We start from the raw sequence: 26668 nt of genomic DNA on the forward strand, positions 1-26668 counted from the left end.
AATAATAATAATAATAATAATAATAATAATAATAATAATAATAATAATAATAATAATAATAATAATAATTGAACAATAATAGTGAAATTTAGTTGAAGTTTATTTCAAAGTATTCAGCGTCAACAAATAAGTCTATTTCATAACATTCCTGAGAAATCCTCTTAAAGACAGAATCACAGGAGTGGACGATCTGGGGGTGGCCCGGAAATCCTAACTTTTGTGTAAATTTAGGATAATTTTATTGGATTTTAGAAATTTTAATATAATTTATCCTCATATTGAATTTAGACCCTCCCAAAAAGTCCCTGCGTATGTGCCTGCCTCATAGGAATTCTATTAAAGAAAATAAATTTCCTCAGAATCACCAAATTTAGAATTTAAAATTGTATACAACTTTCTTTAACAAAGTAATTATATCATTAAGTTTGTATTTGTACAAATGTTGCTCTCAGCCTCTTTGTAACGCTGGCATTTTTTTTTTTTTTTTTTTTTTTTTTGTTCTGACTTCGTGTCCGCCAGTGTTTCGTTCCATTTGAATCGCACGTAGAGATTCCTCTCTTAGAAGAGCATTTCAGAACTTCCATAGTAAGAGGTGCGAAACATTTACATTCGACTCGAATTTCGATGGAAGTACACTCATGTCCAAAATTATTGTCGCATATCTATAAATATGTTGTTGTATTAATATAATTTGATAACGAATTCGCCCGGTATTTCTTATAATGTTAGCATGTGTATAATCGACAAAGACATGTATGTGTCAAATTTCATGTCAAAAGAGCAGTAAATAAGAACAAGAAAACAAAAATAAAATTTTCTTGTCCATTTAGCAACATTTTATTTAACTTATTATAATTTTCGTATTTATAATTCTTTTCCTATGAAATTTATCACAAACATACATTTCCCGATTATACACATAGTATCAGTGTTAAAAGTATTTTGCAAAATCATTATCAAATTATATTCTTACAAGAAGACAGTTATAGATATAATTTTGGACATGAGTGAACCTTGAGTTTCGTCGTCCTTCCCTCCAAAATGGCAACAGAGTCTTGGTGCTTGCTTCTGATTTGACACTTCCACTAATACACGTTATAGGGTACTTGTATTAAGTTTCTAGTAAAATTTCCAGCTTCTATTGGTACTGACATTAAGGAAACATTAACCATGTGCTTCTAGTTCATATTCTTAAAATGAGTTATTTTTTTAAGTATTTCACGCAGCTTAGTAAAATTTCATGGTGACATTTATTTTTTATTTTAATTATTTTATTTTTTCATTAATTTATTTCTTCCTACTTAATAACTTGCGTTACGTTTATTTATTCCTATTGAAAAACTTTCATTAGAAAGACAGGACGTTTCGCTGTAAAGATTGGAAACTTTACACTGAATCAGCTTCACACATAAACGTCCTTGTATCGAAACAGCCTACATCGAAACAGTCGTATTCCACACCAAATTATTGAGTGTAACAATAACATACTTTCTTCAGAGTCTATTTCAGTATTAGAGGTCTAGGTTGAATGTCTATTTTGATAATGAGTCTCTTTTTCCTTTGCTATGTTTTCCGTTTGCCATTTTTTTCGTTTACTGCTGACCCGCCTTTCTTATAGTATGCGGTTGAGCGTAATTTGTGACCATGGAGAAAATCCCTGTTCAAGTACGTCAGATGCGGCTATTGATGGTTGTATCCAAAAGTTCTTTAAATAGACACATTATTTGGGCCATGTGGAACTGTTAGGTTCGATTCGATTCCATTCGATTAATTCTGAATTCCACAAGTTGAATGTATTTTTTTGTAATAAGGACTGTATTTATGTGGAAGGTTATTTTCAAGGAGTAATAAAATATCGAACTTGTAGGAATGCGTTTGTCTTGACCCACCGTAATATGTATAGTGGTTTAAGTTTAATGGAAAATCACTCGCTAAACTGTTCGTTGTAACATTAGTTTTCAAGTAAAAACATTTCTAAGGAGTCATACACTACGGTGCTGTACCTACAATGGGCTATAAATATTTTCCTTACGTTACTAACACAAAAGATAGTAAATTTTATTTGAAATTCAGAGTAAATATGATATACATGTCTTAGTGGGAAGCCATTAGAGAATTCTACGTAATTTATAGAACAGTTCTAATTTAAAATGTGGAGGAATATCTGGCCTATTACAAGCAAGAATTCGTTGACATTCAGTTTGCTAACCGAAGTAGCTCTAAACGGCAACAAATACTTGCTTCCAATTGGCCAAAACTAGTTGTCAACTAATTCTTGATTGTAATTGGCCAACTATTTTTCCATATTGAAACCTGAGTTGCTTATTTCAAATAAAGAGACATTACAGGTCTTAGATTCAGTTGTCCTGCCAAAAGCTACGTAAATTGAATTATTTATACTATATTATTTAATCGGAGCTGTTTAATAAATATGACTAAACATTACTTTTTAAATGCCTGTCCATTAATAAAGTACATGTAAATTTAGTTTCAATTTCAAATAGAATTTACCTTCTTGTTGGTAGAGTCATATATAAGAAAAAGCTTTATTATGTTATAGTTTTCTGGTTGATGGTCATAAAATGAATAAAATGAGAAATAATCCACGAAAAAAAAATCTTACTGAATATAAGTTGGTATACAATAATATAGTAGCATATGAAAGAAAGCATAGATTTTTGATCTTACACTCATAGCACACTATAGTTACTGCACCATAGTGTGCGACTTATTAGAATTGTTTTTACTGCAAAACTTATGTTACAATGAACAGTTTTGAGGCTGATTTTCCACGGGAGGATTAGGATATCTGCTAAAGATAGAGCTTATGGGAAGTAAATTTTTTAAACATAACTGTATAGCTTTTTTTTTTTTTTTTTTTTTGTAATGAATTGCAGTTTATATATTCCTATTTCAGAGAATTTAATTTAAAGGATTCTGGAGTGGTATTTGAAAATCAAAGGAAAATAGGTACTAATAAATTTCCCTCAAAACTAAATATTCCTTTTGCGATAATTAGGCAGAACAGGAATTTCTGTTCTGCCTAAATATAAGATTAGATAAAAATTGTGTTAGAAAGTGCTAGAGGTCATTAGGCAGAACAGGAATTAGGCAGAACAGGAAGAAACTGTGGTCCAAATTGAAAATTTGCAGCACACATATTACCACAAACCTGATATAATGATGTACCCTATTGTAAGAAGTCAGTGTAAGAAATGTATATGTGCCAATGCGTAGGTTAGGATTAGAATTTCTTTCTAAAAGATGATGGGGGGGGGGGCTAATGGTTTTTCCTTTGAAAATTTCTTATGTTTGCACTATTTTTTGTGCCAACGGTTTGTCAGTTTGAACATTAAAGAATTCAAATTGTGTAGAATTGCATCTCCTTTTGGTAGATAACGTTGTAATGACGTTTACCTTAATCATGCAATTTCTACCACCTGTAGAAATAAGTTCCTTAGACTTTTTGAGGGGGGGTGACGAGATTTATCTCGTAAAATTTCCAAATAGTATCTTCTATATTCATAATCTATACGTTTTCCATACAACTATACTTCGTTTTCAAAATATTCTAAAACTGTTAATAATTATACAGCTATTGTTCTTGTTTATACTACACTTCACACTTGTACACCTTTAGCTTTATACAGTGGTAACAAAAAGTAAGTGACGACATCACTATTTCAATCTAGTGGAAACTAGATCACGTGACTAGGGTAGTTCGAGTTTCCTGCACCTCGGAGAAGACTATTGATACAACAACTACAAAAACAAGAGCGTATCATGAGTGACAAGAAAAAAATGGAGATTCACTGATGTTACAATCAGCTTTCATGATGCAGAAATCTATGATGAAATTAACTGACAACTTCAATGGATGTGGCGTTGGTATCATTTTCGTTGTATTATGGAAGAAATTTGGGTTACCATTCGTTGCATAAAAAGTGGACCATAAGACAGGATTATCAGTGACAGAGCCATATTTAACATTTTTGCCGCACTGAGTCATTATAAAATTTCTTCTCCGAAATCAATAAATACCAATGTAGAAAATTTGAGACACTGGGTGACCGTGACACTTTAGCCTCATGTGCAAAATATATAAGTGTACACTCGAAGCACTTTTATTTCTGTCGCATAGTCTGCGCCGAATGTTAAAAGGTGTCCTTAACTTCAATTAAGGTTTCATATCTTCAGGTGCACACATTTACGTTCCGGTCCTCTATATCATTGAACTTTTTTCTTTCTTTTTTTATATATAAAGTTGCAGAGACACAAGCTCATGGTGCATAATGTGCGAAGATGTAGATTGTTACTTTTGTACTAAACATGACCTATGGGCGTAACAAAAGCAACGTATGACTTGTAAATAAAATGTGAAGTAACTTATTGTTCATACTGTATTTTATGTTAAGATGATTATTTAGATTTATGATATGTTGTTACAATAATTTTCTTAATGAATATGCAAACTAGTAATACTATAACTAATATAAAATCAATTTGTTACAAGAATTATATAAATGGTACTAAAACATACACTATTCTCTGAGTATATAATAAAATTTCAAATTCTGTACGATGTCTAAATAATCTCTTTAATAACAGTATTACGATACTTGTGCTTTATTAAAAATGACATTTAGCTTACACAGCTTGACTGAGATAATTAGATTGGAAGTAGATTTACTGTAGTAAATTACTTGAGTGATAAGTTTTGAAAACTGTAAATAATTCTTCTGGAAGTTAATCAGCAATGAAAACAATTTCATTACGATCGAAGAATGCTGTGTCAACAATGGGAAAAGAGAAATAATGAATATTACTTCATAATTGAAATGTTAAGTACGTCTTTCTAGCCAAACAGCTTCCTGTTACTTAGTTATTTACAAATATAAAAATCTCGTGTCATATTCATATGCACATGTATAATAAATTTCTGAAATTTCCTAGACAAGAGTATGAAGGAAACTGGTCTGAAAAAATTTGCTGCCTCGGGCCATGTCCCATGTTTGCCCACCGTAAGAATGACCCTGATCAGCGAATTGCATTTTGTAATAGTTTATGATACTGAACCAACCGTATGGAAATATGAAATAATTGATACTTACGTTAAAGTGATACTTACTTTCAAGGTCTTCAGTTGAGGAACATCTAATATATCTAATTCAGTTATATCATTATAATCCAATGAAAGAACTTCAAGATTAGTGAGCTCTTCAAACACTTTCCAGTCAATACGTTGAATAAAATTATTTCCAAGAAATAACTTTTTCACTGTGAGAGGTAAAAGGTTACCATGTTCATTCATATAACCTCTGAAGATGTCCATTTTTAAACTGCTTGCAACTAACTTGTTATGACTCAAATCAAGAACTTGGAGTGATCGTAATGCAGAAAATGCTCCCACAGAGATCGTGGTGATAAAATTATGTCTAAATGAGATCTCAGTAAGTGGAAACGATTCAAACACACCAACTTCTGTCAGTTGATTGTTGTCAAAGTAAGCCTGTATCGTGGTGTATTTTGATCCATCAGGCCAATGTCCATGATCATATGGTAGTATTTGCAATTCTTTACCTGTACAATTGACAATTCGATGTTTAGTTGTGTCTATTACATACTCTGGGCAATCACATACGTGACAAATTGGCTGTATGCTGCTATCCCCTAGTACCAAGTCTGCTCCAAGAAGTAACACAGAACTCCATATCCAGATCATTATTCCCTTTATATGCAAAGAGAGAAGAAAAAATAATAAGTTCTAAATTATTACGCTGACAGTACGTATACTCAGCTATTTATTTCATCATTATTATGTTTAGTTTAAAGATTACTCATAAAGATTTATCCTAAAATAAAGTTTAATTACAGAGAGTGTTCCATATAGAACGTCGAAGTTGAATTGAGTATTTCTTTTTTCAAAGTTGGCAAACCTGTTCGTAAAATTGGTAATGTAGCTTCAATTGTTTTGACTCGTTTATTGTGGTTTTCAGTCATAGAGCAGTTTCCGACTGAGGAACATATTATTATTGTGAAGGCATTTTACCAAAGTGGTGAAATGATTATGTTATTTCCAACTCCACTGTGATTTTTTTCTTATGAGGGTTTGTAAAATCACAGTTGTACGCAGCAAACCACGCACTCTTTTACAACTGAAGGCAGAACCGATACTCGTGATTTGAAGCATTGGGACTGACACTTACCAGAGACTTATCGATACTAATTTTGTGGGGTTCATAAATAAATGCAGACTCAGTGGGGTGAACATATGCCTGACATTGTATTTCATACGTAAATAGAACGTGTTATTGATGATATGTAAAATATAACCATTTTCATGAAGTTTTTCCTTTTTTAACATTTTCAAATTCGGCGTTCAATATGAAACACCCTACAGTACAGAAAAACAAACGTACGTTGCATACGTAAAAAAGGGGTTACATGTGTAAATCCTATAGTTTTTGGACAACACACAGGAAACGTATAACTGAGAAAGTATATTTTATACGCACTTTCCGTATAAGTGTTCCGAATAAAGGTACTTTCCCTACGAACAAAAGAACTGTATTTAGGTAATCAGGATGTCACGTACAGATGGACGTAGGTAACATAGCTGACGTATGTATGTAACATACGTATATGTATGTAATATACGAAAGACAGTTGCATGTCATACATCCTGCAACTGCATCATGTAACATCTAAGCGGAAAAAATGGTGTATATAATATGGATAATTATGCTCCGTACTGATTTCCTTAGTATACATAAGGATTCCGTATAATTGCACTATACCGCTGTCCTGATAAAGGATTTTTCTCAGTATAGATTGGAGTATCTATCTCTCTGAAGATAGATACTCCAATCAGAATACGAAATCATAAAAGTTGAGGGGGGAGGTAAGGAGGGGACGGAAACATAAAAAGAAAGGAAAAGCTTGTAATATATCATTACAGTCTAATGTGATGATGTTTTTAATAAGAGGGTGCCCGAAATTTTTTGCACCGACTGTACTTGACGTTTAACAAAAAATTTCTGGCTGTTCATATAATTCGTAATTTTGTTTGTTATTCTATTTCAAATTAACATGGAAAACTGTAAAACTTCATTAGGAATTATAGTTTTGGGAATCGATATCTTTATTTATATATTACATTAGTTATAAGTCTTGTATATGGATATGTAAATGGATTATTACAAGTCTTAAGGTGTCAGTGTTATCTGAAAATATAGGTCCACCATTGGACGGAAATTTTCGAATAAATAACCAATCTAAAATTCGGCAGAATTTTCTGGACCACTCTTCACCTCCCTTTTAGATATCTATGTCCTTCTGATATCTAGTTCAATCCAGATTTTACCAAAATTTATTCGTTTCAAAGCCCCACCGCCAAAAATGCTTTGTTTTGATTGGAGGATTCACCCACGCTATTATGTTAGAGCGCGATTATTCCCATTGCCTGCCGAGAATTTTGCTGAAGACAGCAGACCAGATCTTCCTAGCTCAGAAAGGTAGAAATTAGCTGGAAAAGCAACATTAACAAGGTAAATTTAGGTTGATAATTGAATAAAGACCATCCAGGAAGCTACGGAGACATAATTCACTAAATTTCATAGTAAAAAACCGGACTGAAGAACTAAAATAGGAAGTGTAAGTCAGTGACGCCATGTTTGCAGATATAATTAGTGATGGACAGGTTCTACCATGTGAAGTGCGTCAGTTTGTTCGTTGTTTCTAAAGATCCATAAACAGTTTCGGAAGAGTAGTGTTTTTCTCCCTTAAAATATTTTTTATCCTGAAAATTGTTCCTTTTAGAGTTACGTAAGGCCTGCCCCACTGCCGTTTGTGTTCGCGTATGTAGTGAATGTGATTTCTTTTTGTACTTATCTAGTAGTAACATGGCGTATTTAATTTCATTGTAGTTAGGATAGTGATCATAATGCACGTGTAAAGTTCAAGAGGGCTCCTGTTTACTCCCAACTTGGGGGTACAGCTTCCAGCAGGGATGGGTTGAACGTATAGTTATCATAAGGTTCTTTTCCCTTCAGGAAAGGGGCCTATATTTTTTCGAATAAATAGTTTGGGTATTAACTAAAAAGGTTGAATTAAGAATGTGATTTAGTGAATACAAGGGCCAATTGGCCCTGTTCCTTTCTTTCCCTTTTCTTTCGTAAACCGATAGAGCCGATTTCAAAGAAAATGGTAAAATCTGAATGTTGTTTATGTGAGTAAATAGTAATGATTAATATGTATTATAACATGTATTAATGTAGTTTGTAGTTATGGATGTGGCATGTATGTGTTTGTAATGTAGTATCAGTAGTAGCAATTGTAGTTAAGTGATGAAAGAGTGTGTGGAATAATGAAGTATGGACAGTGTATCATTCGTATTTGATCAATAGCTAAACGCAACATACCAATCTATAGTAATATCAGAAAATGAGAGTGTCGTAGTATCAAAATTCCGTGTGCAAGGTCACATTCAGTGGTTCAAGGGTTGAACATATCGTCGCTAGCCTCCTAGTGTCAAAATTCAGTACTAACCGTCATTCCTATGTCGATGTTCTTAGTAATTTAGTTTCCAAGAAATTGACCTTTCTTTTCGAAACAAAACCTAGTAAATATAATTCCCAGCCCAAATGCATATACAGTTAGGTTAAGTGATCCAAAATTAATATTTTCTGAAAATTACAACATTCTACTTACTCTAGAAATCGAAATATTTAAGTAAATAAACAATACGTAAATTCTTAACAGAAGTCGGGCGATATGATGCTAGTTTTTCGCTTTGAAATTTAAATGTTCATTTTTTCTGTGACTGCAGAATAATTTCATTGTTGTCAGAATTTTATAAAATTGAATAATATCGCGGAGAACTCTGCTTTCTGTGAACATACATACATATTTTTTTATATGAAGCTACGGAGTATAACATAGTATTGGTTGCGTGGTAAGGGAGTCTTGAGTTCGAGGGATGTTTTGTGTGGTGGCCGGAACATGAAACGTTGGCAATGATTTATAGATTTAGAAGTATATGATGAAGTGTGCATATAGTCTGGGTGTAGTTAAAGAAATAGGGTGGTTATGAAATACGACGTCGTAATAAATGAATAAAATGATAGTATGAATATATTGTGAAACGAAATGAATGAGAGGACACCCATATACATATATATATATATATATATAGATATATATAATCCCAGTTTATGATTAGTCACATTTCGGTAAAAAGATATATATATGTATATATATATATATATATATATATATGTATATTTAAGGATCATGTATAGCTGAAGTGTGCATATAGTCTGGGTGTAGTTAAAGAAATAGGGTGGTTATGAAATACGACGTCGTAATAAATGAATAAAATGATAGTATGAATATATTGTGAAACGAAATGAATGAGAGGACACCCATATACATAGATATATATATAGATATATATAATCCCAGTTTATGATTAGTCACATTTCGGTAAAAAGATATATATATGTATATTTAAGGATCATGTATAGCTAGCAACATCTCAGGTTCTGGCCCTACACCGGAGCATCCTGTGAACATGTGGGTGAGATATTGCCGGACTATGTTAGTGCTTAATAGCTTAATTTGTTATTGCAGTCGTATTCGTTCATAATAATCTCGTTTAATAATATTTGTAGCATCATATAATCGCTGACTGGACATATTTAGTAATCAATTATGGAAAGACAATAGTTGTTACACAACGGGGCTCTAATGAATTATATTTCATTCATTTTTATTTCTTCTTTGGGGTCGGTCTTAAAATAGAATATCCTGCTCCGTGAGATTTTTTTCTTCACGTTACCTACTCGGGCTAGCTTACAATATTCATGGAGGCGACAGCTCTGATTGGGTTACAGAATTAAAACAATTAGTTATTGAAATTTATTATCGCGTACCCGGATGTCGACCCCTAGTCCCCTAAAGTATTTTCATTTCTTTTCTTAGTTTAATTAGATGAGGAAAATTAACGACATCCCAGACTGTGGCGTGTCTGCGCAGGGTAGCTATCGGTGATGTATTGGTAATTGAAATCACCGATCCAAAATTCAGTTTATTTAATTTTTTTTTATTATTTCGGCAAATCATTAGTTAGGGATATCTTAGCTATTACTTTTACTCTAGTTTCATTACTGTCCTAGAACCTTCTTAGTTCTTCTGAGGGGTCGAATATTTTTTCTTAGAGATTTCAAAATTGGGGACGCAGTTACTTGGTCCCTTCCCCCTCTCCTTTTATCCTGCTGGTCTGGGCCGGATACGGGGCTCGGATTTCAATCTTACAAGCAAACTCTTGTGGGATTGGGATCTGATGGACACAGAACTTGCATCCTTGGCAGCAGGACCTCCCTCCTAGTTTACGTATTTAAGTAAACCACCCTCTTTCGGCAATTTTCAACCTTCCCACCACCCGATTCTGAACTTGTCGCTTACAATTTATTCAACGTACAACTCTGATCTGAAATTACCAGCTGAGACGTTGCAAGACACAATTCATGGATAGAGTAGATAGTGATTGGGTCCTCCATCACATTTTGACCTATTGCCAAAATGAATAACGACTTTATATTTGACGACACTTCAATTACGTTCTTTCACTGTCATCCCGCTAAGTTCTTTTTTAATTCATCGGTCACTTTCCTTCCGTTTTGGTTTTCGTTTATCTTGTAGTTAACCTGGGCCCAGAAATTGTATTTTGGTTTATCTATTTATATCTTTAGAAATGTTCTGTGTTACGTGCCTGCCTCACAAAGTTTTTTTTACGATTCATGCACGAATTGACTATATGAAAGTTGAAATTTATAGATGTGCGGTATCAGGTAAAAAAATCAATTCTTTTTTTCATATGTAATGTCGGAAGTCATTTGTTTTTCTTGTGCAATGTTTGCAACCTTTTCTGAAATTATAGTTGGGGTTATTACTTTAAATGTGTGCGCATTTATTAAATATAAATACATATATATATAGAGAGATAAATGAATACGTCGAAATGTATGTGAATATGATGTTAAAGTAAAAGTATGATATTAAATGTATTATATGGATATATGTAAGAGCGCTCGTGTCTGTCCCCCCAAACGTGTACTGGTTGCTATAGTTTACAAGTAAGTTTCCGACGAATATAATAATATAGATTTTTGTCAAGAATACCGCCGTGCACTCAAATAATTTTCCTCTCTTCTGAATAGATGTAAATCATAACCTATGTAATCATTATTTAATGGCATGTATTAAGAAGTAACGGCAGGTCTAAATGTAACCCACATCATAATGAATATTATTCCTGAGCTACCAACCTAAAACCATTGTGGAAAGTGTACCTTTAATCCCTCTCACCTGCATATGTATCCTATGACTTGACCAGTGTTTTTCCTTAATTTAAATCATTATACTTCTTACACCTGTGGAAGACCATCTCAAATCCAATATATATATATATATATACATGCACAAAAGTGATCCTGGATAAATGAAAGGTCTCGTGACGTGTCCCAGTGATGAACAAGTAACTCAAAATTATCTGATTAATAAATTTGTAAATGGACTGACTAAGAGGTGAAGCATCCTCTGGCGGAAAGTGAATTTTAAAATCCCTAGATGGGTATAAACGTCGCAGTATGCGAGTGCAGATATAAACTGCTAATAGTCACAAACTAAATATAGTTGATGAATGGTTTTTATAAACCAATAGTTATATATATAAACACAAACTAAGTTAAATGGAGCGAAATATTTTGGACGCTACGAGTAGTACGCGGTTTGTGATTTGAACGCTCGGAATTATTAATATTTTAATGCTCAATGTGAAGTAAAGACTCATAAGTCCTATTATACCCAAGAGTTTTTTTCTTTTCTTTTTCTTTGTCCATTTTTTTAAGTAATATAAGTGTCTTCTTTGCGTATGTCGCAAATCATAATTTCGCTTTAGCATGACTAAGATATAATATAGGTAATAATTATTTTTTTCTTTTCCTTTCCATTTGTCAATATGATCAAATGTATAAAGACTTACTAAAGTATAACCCTATGTATTCTATTGATATATAACCAAGAACTTGTGCTTTTAATTTTTTTATAATTAATTTTTTTTCTTTTCACTATTAATGTAATAAACTATTTGTACCTTTGTAGTTACTTGGTTTCCTTTAAGCATATATACACTGTCCTGAGTGAGTGAGCGAGTGAATGCATGATAGATTTAATTTAAGTAATCTTAGTAATATCATTTGTCATATTAACGTCTATAATATATGTGTCATGTTTTAATATATGTGTTAAGGTAAATAACCTAGGTCATGAAGGACCGCTACTAACGGTTTAAATCGGCTCTAGGAGTGAGACGAAAATAGCAGGATGAGCCTAAATACGACATCTTTCTTCCAGGAAGTTGAAACCCTTATTGATGCGATACATAAATTTATATTGAATTTATAACTTTGATTTTTTTTGGCTAATTCATATGTGTGGTCGATCCTAGAGATACTGGATGGTTATCAATCATCGTTCGGATTAACTTTACAAAGAATAATTTCGATTTTCTCCTTTCCTGGTCTAGGTCTGGGCAACCCCACGAACGTGGTGCCTGGAGCTGGGTCGGGGTGGTATGGAGGAACATGTGTCTATTCCGAAGCATTCTAAAATTGATTAGTCGTTAATAACACTTAAAATGATTCATCTTTCAACGACTTTCCCGACTTCTTACTATATTCCCGGAATTATTCAGTAATCTATTTCTTATTAAAATATTCTATTTGTTTTCTTTCTTTTTCCTCCCTTCTCCTACCTCCTTCTTTTACCCTTCTACTTCCTTCTTTCCTTTTCTATTTCTGAATGAAAGAAAACGGAGTCATGACTGAGAGTAGTCGCTATTGGCGAGGACACTAAGTTGTTTCGATGAGTTTCCTCGGAAGTCCGATATGGGATAATTAACTATGAGATGAGTACGCATTGAGGGACGAACAATAACAAGAAAGTTTATTGAATTTTACTTTATTGGAAAATAATCATGATTTCAATTAGTAGGTGAGGTTTCGTAATCGCCCTCGTTACAAGTTAATTTTAGCGACTCCTCTTCACTACATGCAGTTCTTCTTCGTTAACTACTAACAGTAGTTTTTTTTGTTTTTTTCGTAATTGGTTTGGTTTTTTTTCTCCCCCGTTTTCTTTCAATTGGCGACCGTTGACTTAGGATAGTTACCATGGAAACAATTGTTTTCCCTGGTAACGGATCTGAAATTATTTATTAAACACTGTTTAGGATCGAGCACATATTGACTTGGCCACAAAAAGGTGAATAATTAAAATGATCACAGTGAGATTAAATAATTATAGTCATTGGCTGTTCTGCTATCTTTGTCTCTCTCTATAGAAAAGGGGGAAATGAAAAGGGGGACTGTCAAAGTTTGAATTCTAAAATTTGAAAATGCTGGAAGTTGACCCAAGGAGGGAATCAAATAGGAGTCCTTTAATCTATGAACAGTATCTGGATAGTAAGTTTTGTTAGTCTGTAAGTATATAGTTGCATGTGTGTTTATATTGTGTCCTTTTTGTACGGAAACTATGGCAACCAGTCGAGAAGTTGTCGTATCACAAGAGAACGCGGAAGTCTCATGTACACAATGTACGTTAGATAGTAATGCGAAAAGAGCTCGCGTCTCCCGTAGGCTAGTGAGGTGTCACGATTGCGGGCTAAAATGGATTCATTTCAGTTGTACAAATTTAGAGGATACTGCTGAAAATGCAGGAAAGGTCCGGGCTGGTGAGATAATCAAATACTGTAGAGAATGTGAGGGAAAGCTCCACCGGTCGCGTGAACCCATGAGTCTATCCTCTGAGAAAGAAGTTGAACATCCCGATTCAGACGGGGAGCGAGGGTATAGTACCCCGAAGACCCGAGGCCAAATATCTCCAGTGGAGATATCTGACCTCGAGGATGCTGAAAGAAATGGGGATTCAATTGGTGATTTACCGGAAAACCTGAATGGTGATAAAACCAAAGAAGAGCAAAGGAAGACTGTGTCATCTAATAATGACACTCTCCTCCTTTCATTACAACAGATGTTACAAAAAATAGATCGAGATAATCAACAGATGAGGTCTGAAATAAAAAAAATAGATAAGAATAGCCTGGAAATAAATGAAAAATAGATAAGAATAGCCTTGGAAACTTTCAATGAACTGAGAACTCTTCTCAGTGATCCACCTACATTAAGTCAGCCAGATTTCTCCTTGCCTTTTCACATCCATAGTGATGCGTGCATGGAGAATTTGGCTGGCCTACTCGCACAATATCCTTCAGATAAAGACAATCCAAACGTCATTGGATATGCCAGTCGACGGGTGAAACCCTATGAGTTGTCTCTTTCAATATCTCAGCTGGAACTCCTGTCCGTCCTGTTCCTTTGTGAACATGTTGAGCAGTATATCATGGGTCGTACCACTTATGTCCATACGGATAACGCGGCAGTCACACATGCATTCACCCAAAAGAACCTTGAGCCACGAACCACCCGCATTCTATTGCAATTGCAGAAATTCGATTTGATTTTCCAATACTGCCCGGGCAGAGAAAATTTTGTAGCCGACACCCTTAGCAGATACCCACCTGAGGTATTGCTTGAGCCCGAAACACATTATGTTCCTTTTTTTAACTAAAACGCAGGATGCTGATATTAATTTAGATTTTATTCGAGAAAATCAAACAACAGATGAGTTATGTAAGAACCTGTTAAAGCAATATGAAAACAATCGTAATCTGGATAGAGTAACAATGTACTGTGGGTTAATTTACATTAAACCTTTGCGTATTCAGAAGTGGCTCCTAGTGATACCGCAGAGTTGTATACCCCAAATTATCAATGTTGTCCATTCTACCGGTCACTTTGGAGTTCAGAAGTGTTATCGATTTTGCCGAGCTATATTTAATTGGAAAAATCAAAAAACTACGATTAAAAATTTTATTCGAAATTGCATATAATGTGCCGAAACAAAGTTTACAAAAAGTGCTATAGCTAAGCAGGAATATCATATCCAAGCAACCGTACCCCATGAGACTCTGGGGGTGGACCTCATTGGAAAATTGCCACCTAGTCAGGGATATTCTTATATTTTATCGTTAACCGACATCTATTCTCGTTTTGTTACTTTCCTCCCACTGAAAAAGGCTCATACCAAGGAAATAATCACAGTATTAGAGAGACGATACTTTCACCTATTGCCGTATCCACAGGAATTCTTATCCGATAGAGGACCACAGTTCCAATCCAAGTTATGGCAGGACTTTTGTAACAAATATAAAATCAAACATAAAAGAACGGCTAGTTATTCACCTCAGGCTAACGGCATTACAGAACGTAGCCATAAAGAACTTAATAGATTAGTTAGATTATGATGTCATGAGGATCAAACCACTTGGCACAAATACTTAGTTAAAATTCAGGACCTTCTGAATAATTCATATTGTTCCAGTATTGGCTGTACACCTGCGGAACGCTTCCTTAGTTACTCTGCCGTTGATAACTATAGGAAAGTGTTCCCATGGCCCGAAGAGTTAGATTCGCTAGATAACCGTTTCCGATACGCTGAAGTAGAGGTAAAATTAAAAAGTCATACTAAACAGTCGTCAAACTCTATAAATCTGCCAGAAGGGCAATTAGTGATGTTGAAACTGCATAACTTATCCTCACTTATAAAGCACGAGTCAGCAAAATGGATGAAAGTCTATACCGGCCAGTTTTTAGCAGTAAAATTATTGAAAAATTGCGCTGTATTACACAATCTAAAAGGTGAAAGTATCGGAACTCATAATTTCCAGAATCTTAAGCTTTTCAACTGTACCGAGGACAAAAAACGGGAACTTCTATCTCAATATCCAAAATGAATGTTACACTGTCTCATTTGAGTGTATGAGAGTATGAGTGAGTAATTAGTTTATTAGTATTAATACATGTTAATTCTATTCAACAAAATTTTGTTATTCAAACAAATTTTTTTAACGACGCAGGGGAACTGTAATATACCATTACAGTCTAATGTGATGATGTTTTTAATAGGAGGGTGCCCGAAATTTTTTGCACCGACTGTACTTGACGTTTAACAAAAAATTTCTGGCTGTTCATATAATTCGTAATTTTGTTTGTTATTCTATTTCAAATTAACATGGAAAACTGTAAAACTTCATTAGGAATTATAGTTTTGGGAATCGATATCTTTATTTATATATTACATTAGTTATAAGTCTTGTATATGGATATGTAAATGGATTATTACAAGTCTTACGGTATCAGTGCTATCTGAAAATATAGGTCCACCATTGGACGGAAATTTTCGAATAAATAACCAATCTAAAATTCGGCAGAATTTTCTGGACCACCCTTCACCTCCCTTTTAGATATCTATGTCCTTCTGATATCTAGTTCAATCCAGATTTTACCAAAATTTATTCGTTTCAAAGCCCCACCGCCAAAAATGCTTTGTTTTGATTGGAGGATTCACCCACTCTATGATGTTAGAGCGCGATTATTCCCATTGCCTGCCGAGAATTTTGCTGAAGACAGCAGACCAGATCTTCCTAGCTCAGAAAGGTAGAAATTAGCTGGAAAAGCAACATTAACAAGGTAAATTTAGGTTGATAATTGAATAAAGACCATCCAGGAAGCTACGGAGACATAATTCACTAAATTTCATAGTAAAAAACCGGACTGAAGAACTAAAATAGGAAGTGTAAGTCAGTGACGCCATGTTTGCAGATATAATTAGTGATGGACAGGTTCTATCATGTGAAGTGCATCAGTTTGTTCGTTGTTTCTAAAGATCCATAAACAGTTTCGGAAGAGTAGTGTTTTTCTCCCTTAAAATATTTTTTATCCTGAAAATTATTCCTTTTAGAGTTACGTAAGGCCTGCCCCACTGCCGTTTGTGTTCGTGTATGTAGGGAATGTGATTTCTTTTTGTACTTATCTAGTAGTAACATGGCGGTATTTAATTTCGTTGTAGTTAGGATAGTGATCATAATGCACGTGTAATGTTCAAGAGGGCTCCTGTTTACTCCCAACTTGGGGGTACAGCTTCCAGCAGGGATGGGTTGAACGTATAGTTATCATAAGGTTCTTTTCCCTTCAGGAAAGGGGCCTATATTTTTTCAAATAAATAGTTTGGGTATTAACTAAAAATGTGATTTAGTGAATACAAGGGCCAATTGGCCCTGTTCCTTTCTTTCCCTTTCCTTTCGTAAACCGATAGAGCCGATTTCAAAGAAAATGGTAAAATCTGAATGTTGTTTATGTGAGTAAATAGTAATGATTAATATGTATTATAACATGTATTAATGTAGTTTGTAGTTATGGATGTGGCATGTATGTGTTTGTAATGTAGTATCAGTAGTAGCAATTGTAGTTAAGTGATGAAAGAGTGTGTGGAATAATGAAGTATGGACAGTGTATCATTCGTATTTGATCAATAGCTAAATGCAACATACCAATCTATAGTAATATCAGAAAATGAGAGTGTCGTAGTATCAAAATTCCATGTGCAAGGTCACATTTAGTGGTTCAAGGGTTGAACATATCGTCGCTAGCCCCCATAGTGTCAAAATTCAGTACTAACCGTCATTACTATGTCGATGTTCTTAGTGATTTAGTTTCCAAGAAATTGACCTTTCTTTTCGAAACAAAACCTAGTAAATATAATTCCCAGCCCAAATGCACATACAGTTAGGTTAAGTGATCCAAAATTAATATTTTCTGAAAATTACAACATTCTACTTACTCTAGAAATCGAAATATTTAAGTAAATAAACAATACGTAAATTCTTAACAGAAGTCGGGCGATATGATGCTAGTTTTTCGCTTTGAAATTTAAATGTTCATTTTTTCTGTGACTGCAGAATAATTTCATTGTTGTCAGAATTTTATAAAATTGAATAATATCGCGGAGAACTCTGCTTTCTGTGAACATACATACATATTTTTTTATATGAAGCTACGGAGTATAACATAGTATTGGTTGCGTGGTAAGGGAGTCTTGAGTTCGAGGGATGTTTTGTGTGGTGGCCGGAACATGAAACGTTGGCAATGATTTATAGATTTAGAAGTATATGATGAAGTGTGCATATAGTCTGGGTGTAGTTAAAGAAATAGGGTGGTTATGAAATACGACGTCGTAATAAATGAATAAAATGATAATATGAATATATTGTGAAACGAAATGAATGAGAGGACACCCATATACATAGATATATATATAGATATATATAATCCCAGTTTATGATTAGTCACATTTCGGTAAAAAGATATATATATGTATATTTAAGGATCATGTATAGCTAGCAACATCTCAGGTTCTGGCCCTACACCGGAGCATCCTGTGAATATGTGGGTGAGATATTGCCGGACTATGTTAGTGCTTAATAGCTTAATTTGTTATTGCAGTCGTATTCGTTCATAATAATCTCGTTTAATAATATTTGTAGCATCATATAATCGCTGACTGGACATATTTAATAATCAATTATGGAAAGACAATAGTTGTTACACAACGGGGCTCTAATGAATTATATTTCATTCATTTTTATTTCTTCTTTGGGGTCGGTCTTAAAATAGAATATCCTGCTCCGTGAGATTTTTTTTTCTTCCCGTTACCTACTCGGGCTAGCTTACAATATTCATGGAAGCGACAGCTCTGATTGGGTTACAGAATTAAAACAATTAGTTATTGAAATTTATTATCGCGTACCCGGATGTCGACCCCTAGTCCCCTTAAGTATTTTCATTTCTTTTCTTAGTTTAATTAGATGAGGGAAATTAACGACGTCCCAGACTGTGGCGTGTCTGCGCAGGGTAGCTATCGGTGATGTATTGGTAATTGAAAACACCGATCCAAAATTCAGTTTATTTAATTTTTTTTATTATTTCGGCAAATCATTAGTTAGGGATATCTTAGCTATTACTTTTACTCTAGTTTCATTACTGTCCTAGAACCTTCTTAGTTCTTCTGAGGGGTCGAATATTTTTTCTTAGAGATTTCAAAATTGGGGACGCAGTTACTTGGTCCCTTCCCCCTCTCCTTTTATCCTGCTGGTCTGGGCCGGATACGGGGCTCGGATTTCAATCTTACAAGCAAACTCTTGTGGGATTGGGATCTGATGGACACAGAACTTGCATCCTTGGCAGCAGGACCTCCCTCCTAGTTTACGTATTTAAGTAAACCACCCTCTTTCGGCATATGTGAATATTTTTGACTATGAGTTGTTATATATTTAAATTCGATCACTCTTCTGTGTAGTGAGTAGTACTTTAATCTTTCTCCTTTCGTTGGCGCCGCTTTTTCTCCCTTGTCTCTTCCTTCTTACTTCGAGATTTTTTTAAATTTTCAACCTTCCCCCCCACCCGATTCTGAACTTGTCGCTTACAATTTATTCAACGTACAACTCTGATCTGAAATTACCAGCTGAGACGTTGCAAGACACAATTCATGGATAGAGTAGATAGTGATTGGGTCCTCCATCACATTTTGACCTATTGCCAAAATGAATAACGACTTTATATTTGACGACACTTCAATTACGTTCTTTCACTGTCGTCCCGCTAAGTTCTTTTTAAATTCATCGGTCACTTTCCTTCTCGTTTTGGTTTTCGTTTATCTTGTAGTTAACCTGGGCCCAGAAATTGTATTTTGGTTTATCTATTTATATCTTTAGAAATGTTCTGTGTTACGTGCCTGCCTCACAAAGTTTTTTTTACGATTCATGCACGAATTGACTATATGAAAGTTGATATTTATAGATGTGCGGTATCGGGTAAAAAAATCAATTCTTTTTTTCATATGTAATGTCGGAAGTCATTTGTTTTTCTTGTGCAATGTTTGCAACCTTTTCTGAAATTATAGTTGGGGTTATTACTTTAAATGTGTGCGCATTTATTAAATATAAATACATATATATAGAGAGAGATAAATGAATACGTCGAAATGTATGTGAATATGATGTTAAAGTAAAAGTATGATATTAAATGTATTATATGGATATATGTAAGAGCGCTCGTGTCTGTCCCCCCAAACGTGTACTGGTTGCTATAGTTTACAAGTAAGTTTCCGACGAATATAATAATATAGATTTTTGTCAAGAATACCGCCGTGCACTCAAATAATTTTCCTCTCTTCTGAATAGATGTAAATCATAACCTATGTAATCATTATTTAATGGCATGTATTAAGAAGTAACGGCAGGTCTAAATGTAACCCACATCATAATGAATATTATTCCTGAGCTACCAACCTAAAACCATTGTGGAAAGTGTACCTTTAATCCCTCTCACCTGCATATGTATCCTATGACTTGACCAGTGTTTTTCCTTAATTGGTCGCTATTGGCGCGGTCACTAAGTTGTTTCGATGAGTTTCTTCGGAAGTCCGATATGGGATAATTAACCATGAGATGAGTATGCATTGAGGGACGAACAATAACAAGAAAGTTTATTGAATTTTACTTTATTGGAAAATAATCATGATTTCAATTAGTAGGTGAGGTTTCGTAATCACCCTCGTTACAAGTTAATTTTAGCGACTCCTCTTCACGACATGCAGTTCTTCTTCGTTAACTACTAACAGTAATTTTTTTTGTTTTTTTCGTAATTGTTTGGTTTGGGTTTTTTTCTCTCCCGTTTTCTTTCAAGCTCTTCACACTCGAATGTTTCGACCATATAAGATTAAGGATACCGTTAATCATTCGTTCACCTTTTAATTAGGTCTATACTGGTGAAGTGTACGTTAATTAGTCTTATATATGAATTACCGTAATTAATTTGCAAGCTTCTGACAATAGCAAAATTTTATTGTCCAGTTAGTTTTTAGTGAGGGAGAATTTTCTTCCAAAATTATTGAGTCCCCTCATCACCCACGATTTCGCGCCCTGATTCCAACCTTCATAAAGTAAAAATACATAGAAACTAATAACGTTTTGCATGAATATTTGATGGAATACCATGTGGATAACATAATGCATGTTAAGAGTAACTAAAATTAAAATTCTCGCTATTTCTTTTCTTTTTCTTCTGAAAATAACTGCCAAACAAAAGGCAAAATTAAAATTTTGGGGATCTACTGTTCCAGGATTTAGAAAATACTATTACATGGATTTGTAATAATAAGCCGTTTTGGACTTAACATTTATGGTAGAGAAATGTGTCATGAACAAACGTACCGTAACTCATGAGATTTCACTCAAGCTCATCCTAGCTTAACATCTGAAAGAGAGCCTGAGGTTGAACGAACGTTAGTTCGGTTGATTAATTTATGATTGTGCTGTTTGTGAGCAGTGAGGCTAAATAGGATGAAACGGATAGTTTAAAGTGTGGTCTGCATCACTATAGTGAGGTTGATGTTTTCCCAGCAGAAATCGAACTCGGGACTTCGTGTACCAAAGGGACGTGTGCTAGCTGCTAGCACTATACCAACAAAATGTGGAGCGTGAGTTCGGAATAATGATGATCTGATTGTGAAATCCAATAAGTGTGATGTAGGATTGATGTCACAAGTGTGATGTTAAACTGGTGATGTGATCATCACGTAGAATTGATTATGTAATGTTAAGATCGACTGATCGTAATGTCGGATTGATGTAAACGTGAGCTCGATTGTAATTAGGTTTAAGTAGAAATAATCATTTTATGACATCATAATAAAACCATAGTATAATCCTCAGATTTAAACATGTCTAAAACAATCCATTTCATCATCACCATCATAGGTATTCTGCCATTATTGGCAGGTCACTTGATGAAACTGAGAAGTTTCCATGCTCCACGGTCTTCCGCGGACCTCTTTGTCTTCGCGTACGATTTTTCTGTTTTGATATCTTCCATTAATTGTAGTCTCCTTCGCCCCCTCTCTTTCCTCTCACCATACCCTCTAGCACATCCTTTATGATACCGTTCCTTCTTATCCAATTTCCCAAACCAGTTTCTCTTCCTCTTCTTAATAATATCTAAAATTGTTCTTTTCTCCCCTACCCTTCTAACAGCCTGTGAATCGTTTTCTGCTCGACCTAGCTAATTCGCTCCATTCCGGTAAGTCGAGTAGAGATGAACCCCTTGGGTGAAGTGAACCAGGGCTATAATTGGTAAACTATCTACCAGATTGCAGCGTGAATATTGGTTTCGTGTCATGTCGGATGTATGCTAGACACTGTAGGTCTTATGCAGAGTCGTTTTGACGTATGCTTAACGCCATACTAAAGGTCTGACTATTCCAGGAAATATATGTTAATCGAACTCTTTAGTATGGTACTAATAACGCGTCAGAACGACTCTGCATAAGGCCGCGATTTTCGATTTCAGGTAGTCAAAAAAAAAATTATTACATTTCAGTGAAAGAAATATTCAACGTTCTTGATGTAGATTTCTTCGGTTTTGCTGTTTAATAGTGTTCATCATAAAGGAATGTGTTAATGAAAACAATTAAGTTTCCCGCGTTCAAAAATTACAACAAGATAACTACCCTTCTTACCTCTCGTTCTTGGGATAGATGAACCACTGACATTGTGGAAGAGATGAACCACATCAGCTTACAGGGAAACAGGAAGACGGAAATTTAAGTGCACCAAGTCGACCACAAAGATCAAGAAGAAGAGAATTCCAATCATATCATCATCTTTTTTCCAGCGACGATAATCAATCGATAGTATATGCTGATAGTGATGATATGGAGGAGTGTGATGAAAACAAATGTGGTGGACGCGGCGAAAATTATAATGAAATAAGAAGACAAGACGACTGGATACAGAGTGCTATGTGTGAATGCTGGTTCCATAATGACCGTTCGAAATATGAGAATGTTTGTGATTGATTTGTGTGGCAAAGTTTTCAGACATACAAAACAAGATGCAATGTACTGTACAATGTAATTACTGGCACTCATTTTTCTTTTTAAAACATGGAACTTACGTATTTTTGCCATTTGCAAATGTTTCGTTTCTAGATTGCGTATTAAAAAGAAAGTTCATTTCTAGATTTTCTATATTTCTATCTTAGTTTAATCAATATTAAATTATAAGAGATCAATATAAGATTTCAATAAAAACTTGGTAACTGTAGAATATCTACGTATTAATACGATGTATTTAAAGAGAAAACTGTTCCAATTTTATTTATTTATTTATTGTTTAGGTATTGCATGTGATCCATCACTCTCACAATGCACGGTCCATCTAACACATAGTGCTATGGAATAGATGGACCAGTCAGCCATTTGTTTCAAGCTTAAATTACGGGTAGAAGTATACTTTTTTCATCCCCAAATCTTTTAGTTATGATTACAGAGAGTACTTTCTTGAATTTCGCACAGAAAAACATGCTCTATATGCACGTTTATTCGAGTTATTCGAGGAAGAAAAAAGTGACCCATCTCTACTGGATTTACTATAAACTTGTATTTTACTGTATTTTAGTTCCCGTGATCAAAGTTTTGTTGAGATGACCAAAACAATTCTGTTGAGTTTGCACATTCCTAAAATATTGATCTTGATTAAATCATATATTCATAGTTTTACACAAACACAGCTGAAACACACACTAACAAGGCAATTGACAAATTTGGACAGTGCATAGAGTTTGTGACGTATTAAGATACCACTAAGGAAGGATTTTCGGAAATTCGACAAGGAAGGTGGGATGGGAGCGAGATTATTACATTAAAATGCCAATACCTTAGAATCTCTGAACACTAAAAACATTCAATTCGATATTTGGACTTTTCATATAAAATAATTAGATACGTGTTTCAGCGTTTTTCTAATATCTGACCTAGAAAAGAAGAGGGTGAGAATATAAAAGTCGAGTACTGGAACTATTATAGAGATCAGTCCATAACTCGGAATCTTTTAATATTAGAGACATAAAATTTGGTATTTTCAACAGATTTGTGGTATAAAATAATAATATATGTTTTTCGATATTTCTTTTTTAAAAATGACCCAGAAGGGAAGAAAATGGAATGGACAGAAAAAAAGCATTATTACAATTATTATAGTAAGATGTTTATACTACAACAAGATGGTTATATTATAAGATGTACATACTTCGGAATTTCGTAACATTTGAGACATAAAATTTGGTATTTTACTTTTTATTTAAAATAGTTAAATAGCTGTTTCGCCATTTTTGATATTTATTCTAGAAGAGAAGAAAAGAGGTGGAGGTTGCAATTATTATTATTGTAGTAAGATCTCCATATCTAGGATTCCCTTAAAGATAGAGACATGAAATTTGCTGTTTGGACTTATCATTCAAAAAATAATTAAACTCTTGTTTCATTTTTTTTTAATATCTGACCACAAATGGAACAAAAATGGGTCCGTGTGATTTTCGAAGCTGCCCATACGAGACATTCGAATTTTATGCGAGACTGAGTTCGAACGTATTCTCTATGAAAGACGAAGAAAGAAGAACCGCAGACTATAGCTCACACAACACATGGGGGCATTTGAAAGTACTGTATTTGTATAAACTATCAATGATTTGATTTAAAATTTAGTCGTGGGAAACAAAATTATATTATTTAATCACAAATATAGTGATTACACTTTTAGTTAATTCAACTATTTCCCTTTTACCATCTATGAAACAAAATGGAAAGTTTTATTGGTGTACCTTCTTCGTATATGACTACAAGCTGCAAAAATAGGAGGCAAAAACGTTTAATTCTCTCCATTGATTTAAGGATCTTGTTCCCAGTAATATACGTGCTCTTCCTACTTTTCTAGAGACCAGCGCGCGTTTGGTGGACATGGTCCCGCATCCGATTTCTGATGGAGGAATATTGAAAAATTTGAACGCATTATATGGTGATTCTGATTTCACCTAAACTGTCTCATATTGCCTCAATGCAACACCTCTCTTACGATGTTTATGTGTACATTTATAACTGAAGCTAATGATAAGGATATCTACAAAATTATCTGCACATAATAGGTTGATTCATGTCTTACCACACCCAAAAGGAAGTTAATCTTTTATTTCATTTATGATAAGAATATCTTTCTGTTCCTTAATAAGTCGGCCTATTTCATAGAGTTAAATTTTAATCCAACCAACCAGCTTCTATTCGCACTGTAATAATGATATTTAAATTATCAACTCGATTACTAAACGGAACACTTTCTTTGCTTACATTTAATATGCCATTCATTGCGAAATTTCACGTCGATACGACTCTTGATAGTTGGTTATATTAGAGTTAGCGATCCTTTCAACAGCACGGCTGTATGAGATGTAAACTTACATTTTAACCATATGATATGTAAACCTACATGGAATCCGAACCACGTGAGCTCCCGCCGAAATAAGACACTTGAATAATGTAAATTGGTTGTTAAGGCGAGCTTCTATGTAAGAATAAGCATACGGTTATAATCTTCTCTACATATAATGGTAATTATGTTATTACCAGTACTTCATATTAATATATCTAGGAATGTTGGGAAATCCTGCGCATCGGATAATACCGCGCAGAAGTGTACTACCAAACTGGAAAGCATGGTAACGCTGGAACCAGATGCTTCACAAACCGCCAAAACAAAACAAAACAAAAAATTGCGCGTTTTTTTATCACGTGAGAGTACGTTTCCAAGAAAATTGCTTTTTAATCTGATTTTTCGCTGAGAAGACTTAAGAGGTAGGTGAAAACTCGTAAACTATTTATATGACATACTATTGCAATAGAATTAAAAGTTTCATATCAAAGATTAGTATCTTGTATTTTTATTTCCTATAAAATCTAAAATATCTATGGTCCACAAACGACAGGAGGGGGAATACCGCGTAGTCGTTGTGTGGTATTTCTGCTCGGTATTCATCATGAAGGCACCCAGGGATCACGAAGGTTTTTTAACAAGTACAAATTTATAAGTATACAAAAAAAAAAAAATTGAAGCTTTACGTATAAAGCAATCTAAGTGTAATTTTGTGAATAAAGATTTGCTAACAATATTGAAAAACGATGTTTTTCGCAATTGGAAACTCCATTGTTTTGTACACTTGTTTTCTACACTGTTTTCTACAGTGTACACTGTTTTCTAGAGTGTACACTGTTTTCTACAGTGAAACAGAGATATACTATACAAGATAATACATGAAGTTGTTCCATGTTATACATAGTATCCTAACATGACAATGTCAATAGGCTTATTGTACTATTAAAATTTGTGTAACTGAATTGTGATTATTCATAACATTACAAAAAAAAATAATGACATTTTTGTTCTTACCTTCCGCTGCAGTTCCATTCAGAATTGAAGATCCTTCGCACTCGAGTGAGTAACCAAATATTCTTTATCAGTCCAGATAAGGAGAGAAATAGCTGGCAAGTATGTTGTCATAGTCTGATAATGCTATCGATTATGATTAACTGCTATAACATTTACGAAGTTTTTCTTCGAAATACCGTGCAGGAATTCAACATTGAAGTATTTCTATTTTTCTTATTCTGAAAAGCTAATTGTCTATATAGCTAAGATTTCCGGTATAATGAGTAGGACATTATTATACCGCCTCTATACCACATGATGACACAGGAAGTTGATGTGCTATTAAGAACAGTATAGGAACAGTTACTGGCAAATATTGATAGGAGCAAATTTAAATTTCAT

General features: G+C 34.1%; 1 protein-coding gene across 1 annotated transcript in view; it reads right to left on the reverse strand.

Moving 5' to 3' along the window:
• Positions 1 to 26477, reverse strand: part of LOC145662573 (tsukushi-like) — a 44994-nt gene extending 18517 nt beyond the window's left edge. The window contains exons 1-2 of the mRNA XM_081728264.1: positions 26288 to 26477; positions 5129 to 5728 (exon numbers count right to left, since the gene is read on the reverse strand). Coding sequence (XP_081584390.1) covers positions 5129 to 5728; positions 26288 to 26305 — 618 coding nt within the window. The 5' untranslated portion in view covers positions 26306 to 26477. The remainder of the gene's footprint in view (positions 1 to 5128; positions 5729 to 26287) is intronic.
• Positions 26478 to 26668: the final 191 nt, after the last annotated feature.

Source organism: Thermobia domestica, chromosome 10 (genome assembly GCF_964235325.1).
Source record: "Thermobia domestica chromosome 10, izTheDome1.hap1.1, whole genome shotgun sequence".
Classification (NCBI taxonomy): domain Eukaryota; kingdom Metazoa; phylum Arthropoda; class Insecta; order Zygentoma; family Lepismatidae; genus Thermobia; species Thermobia domestica.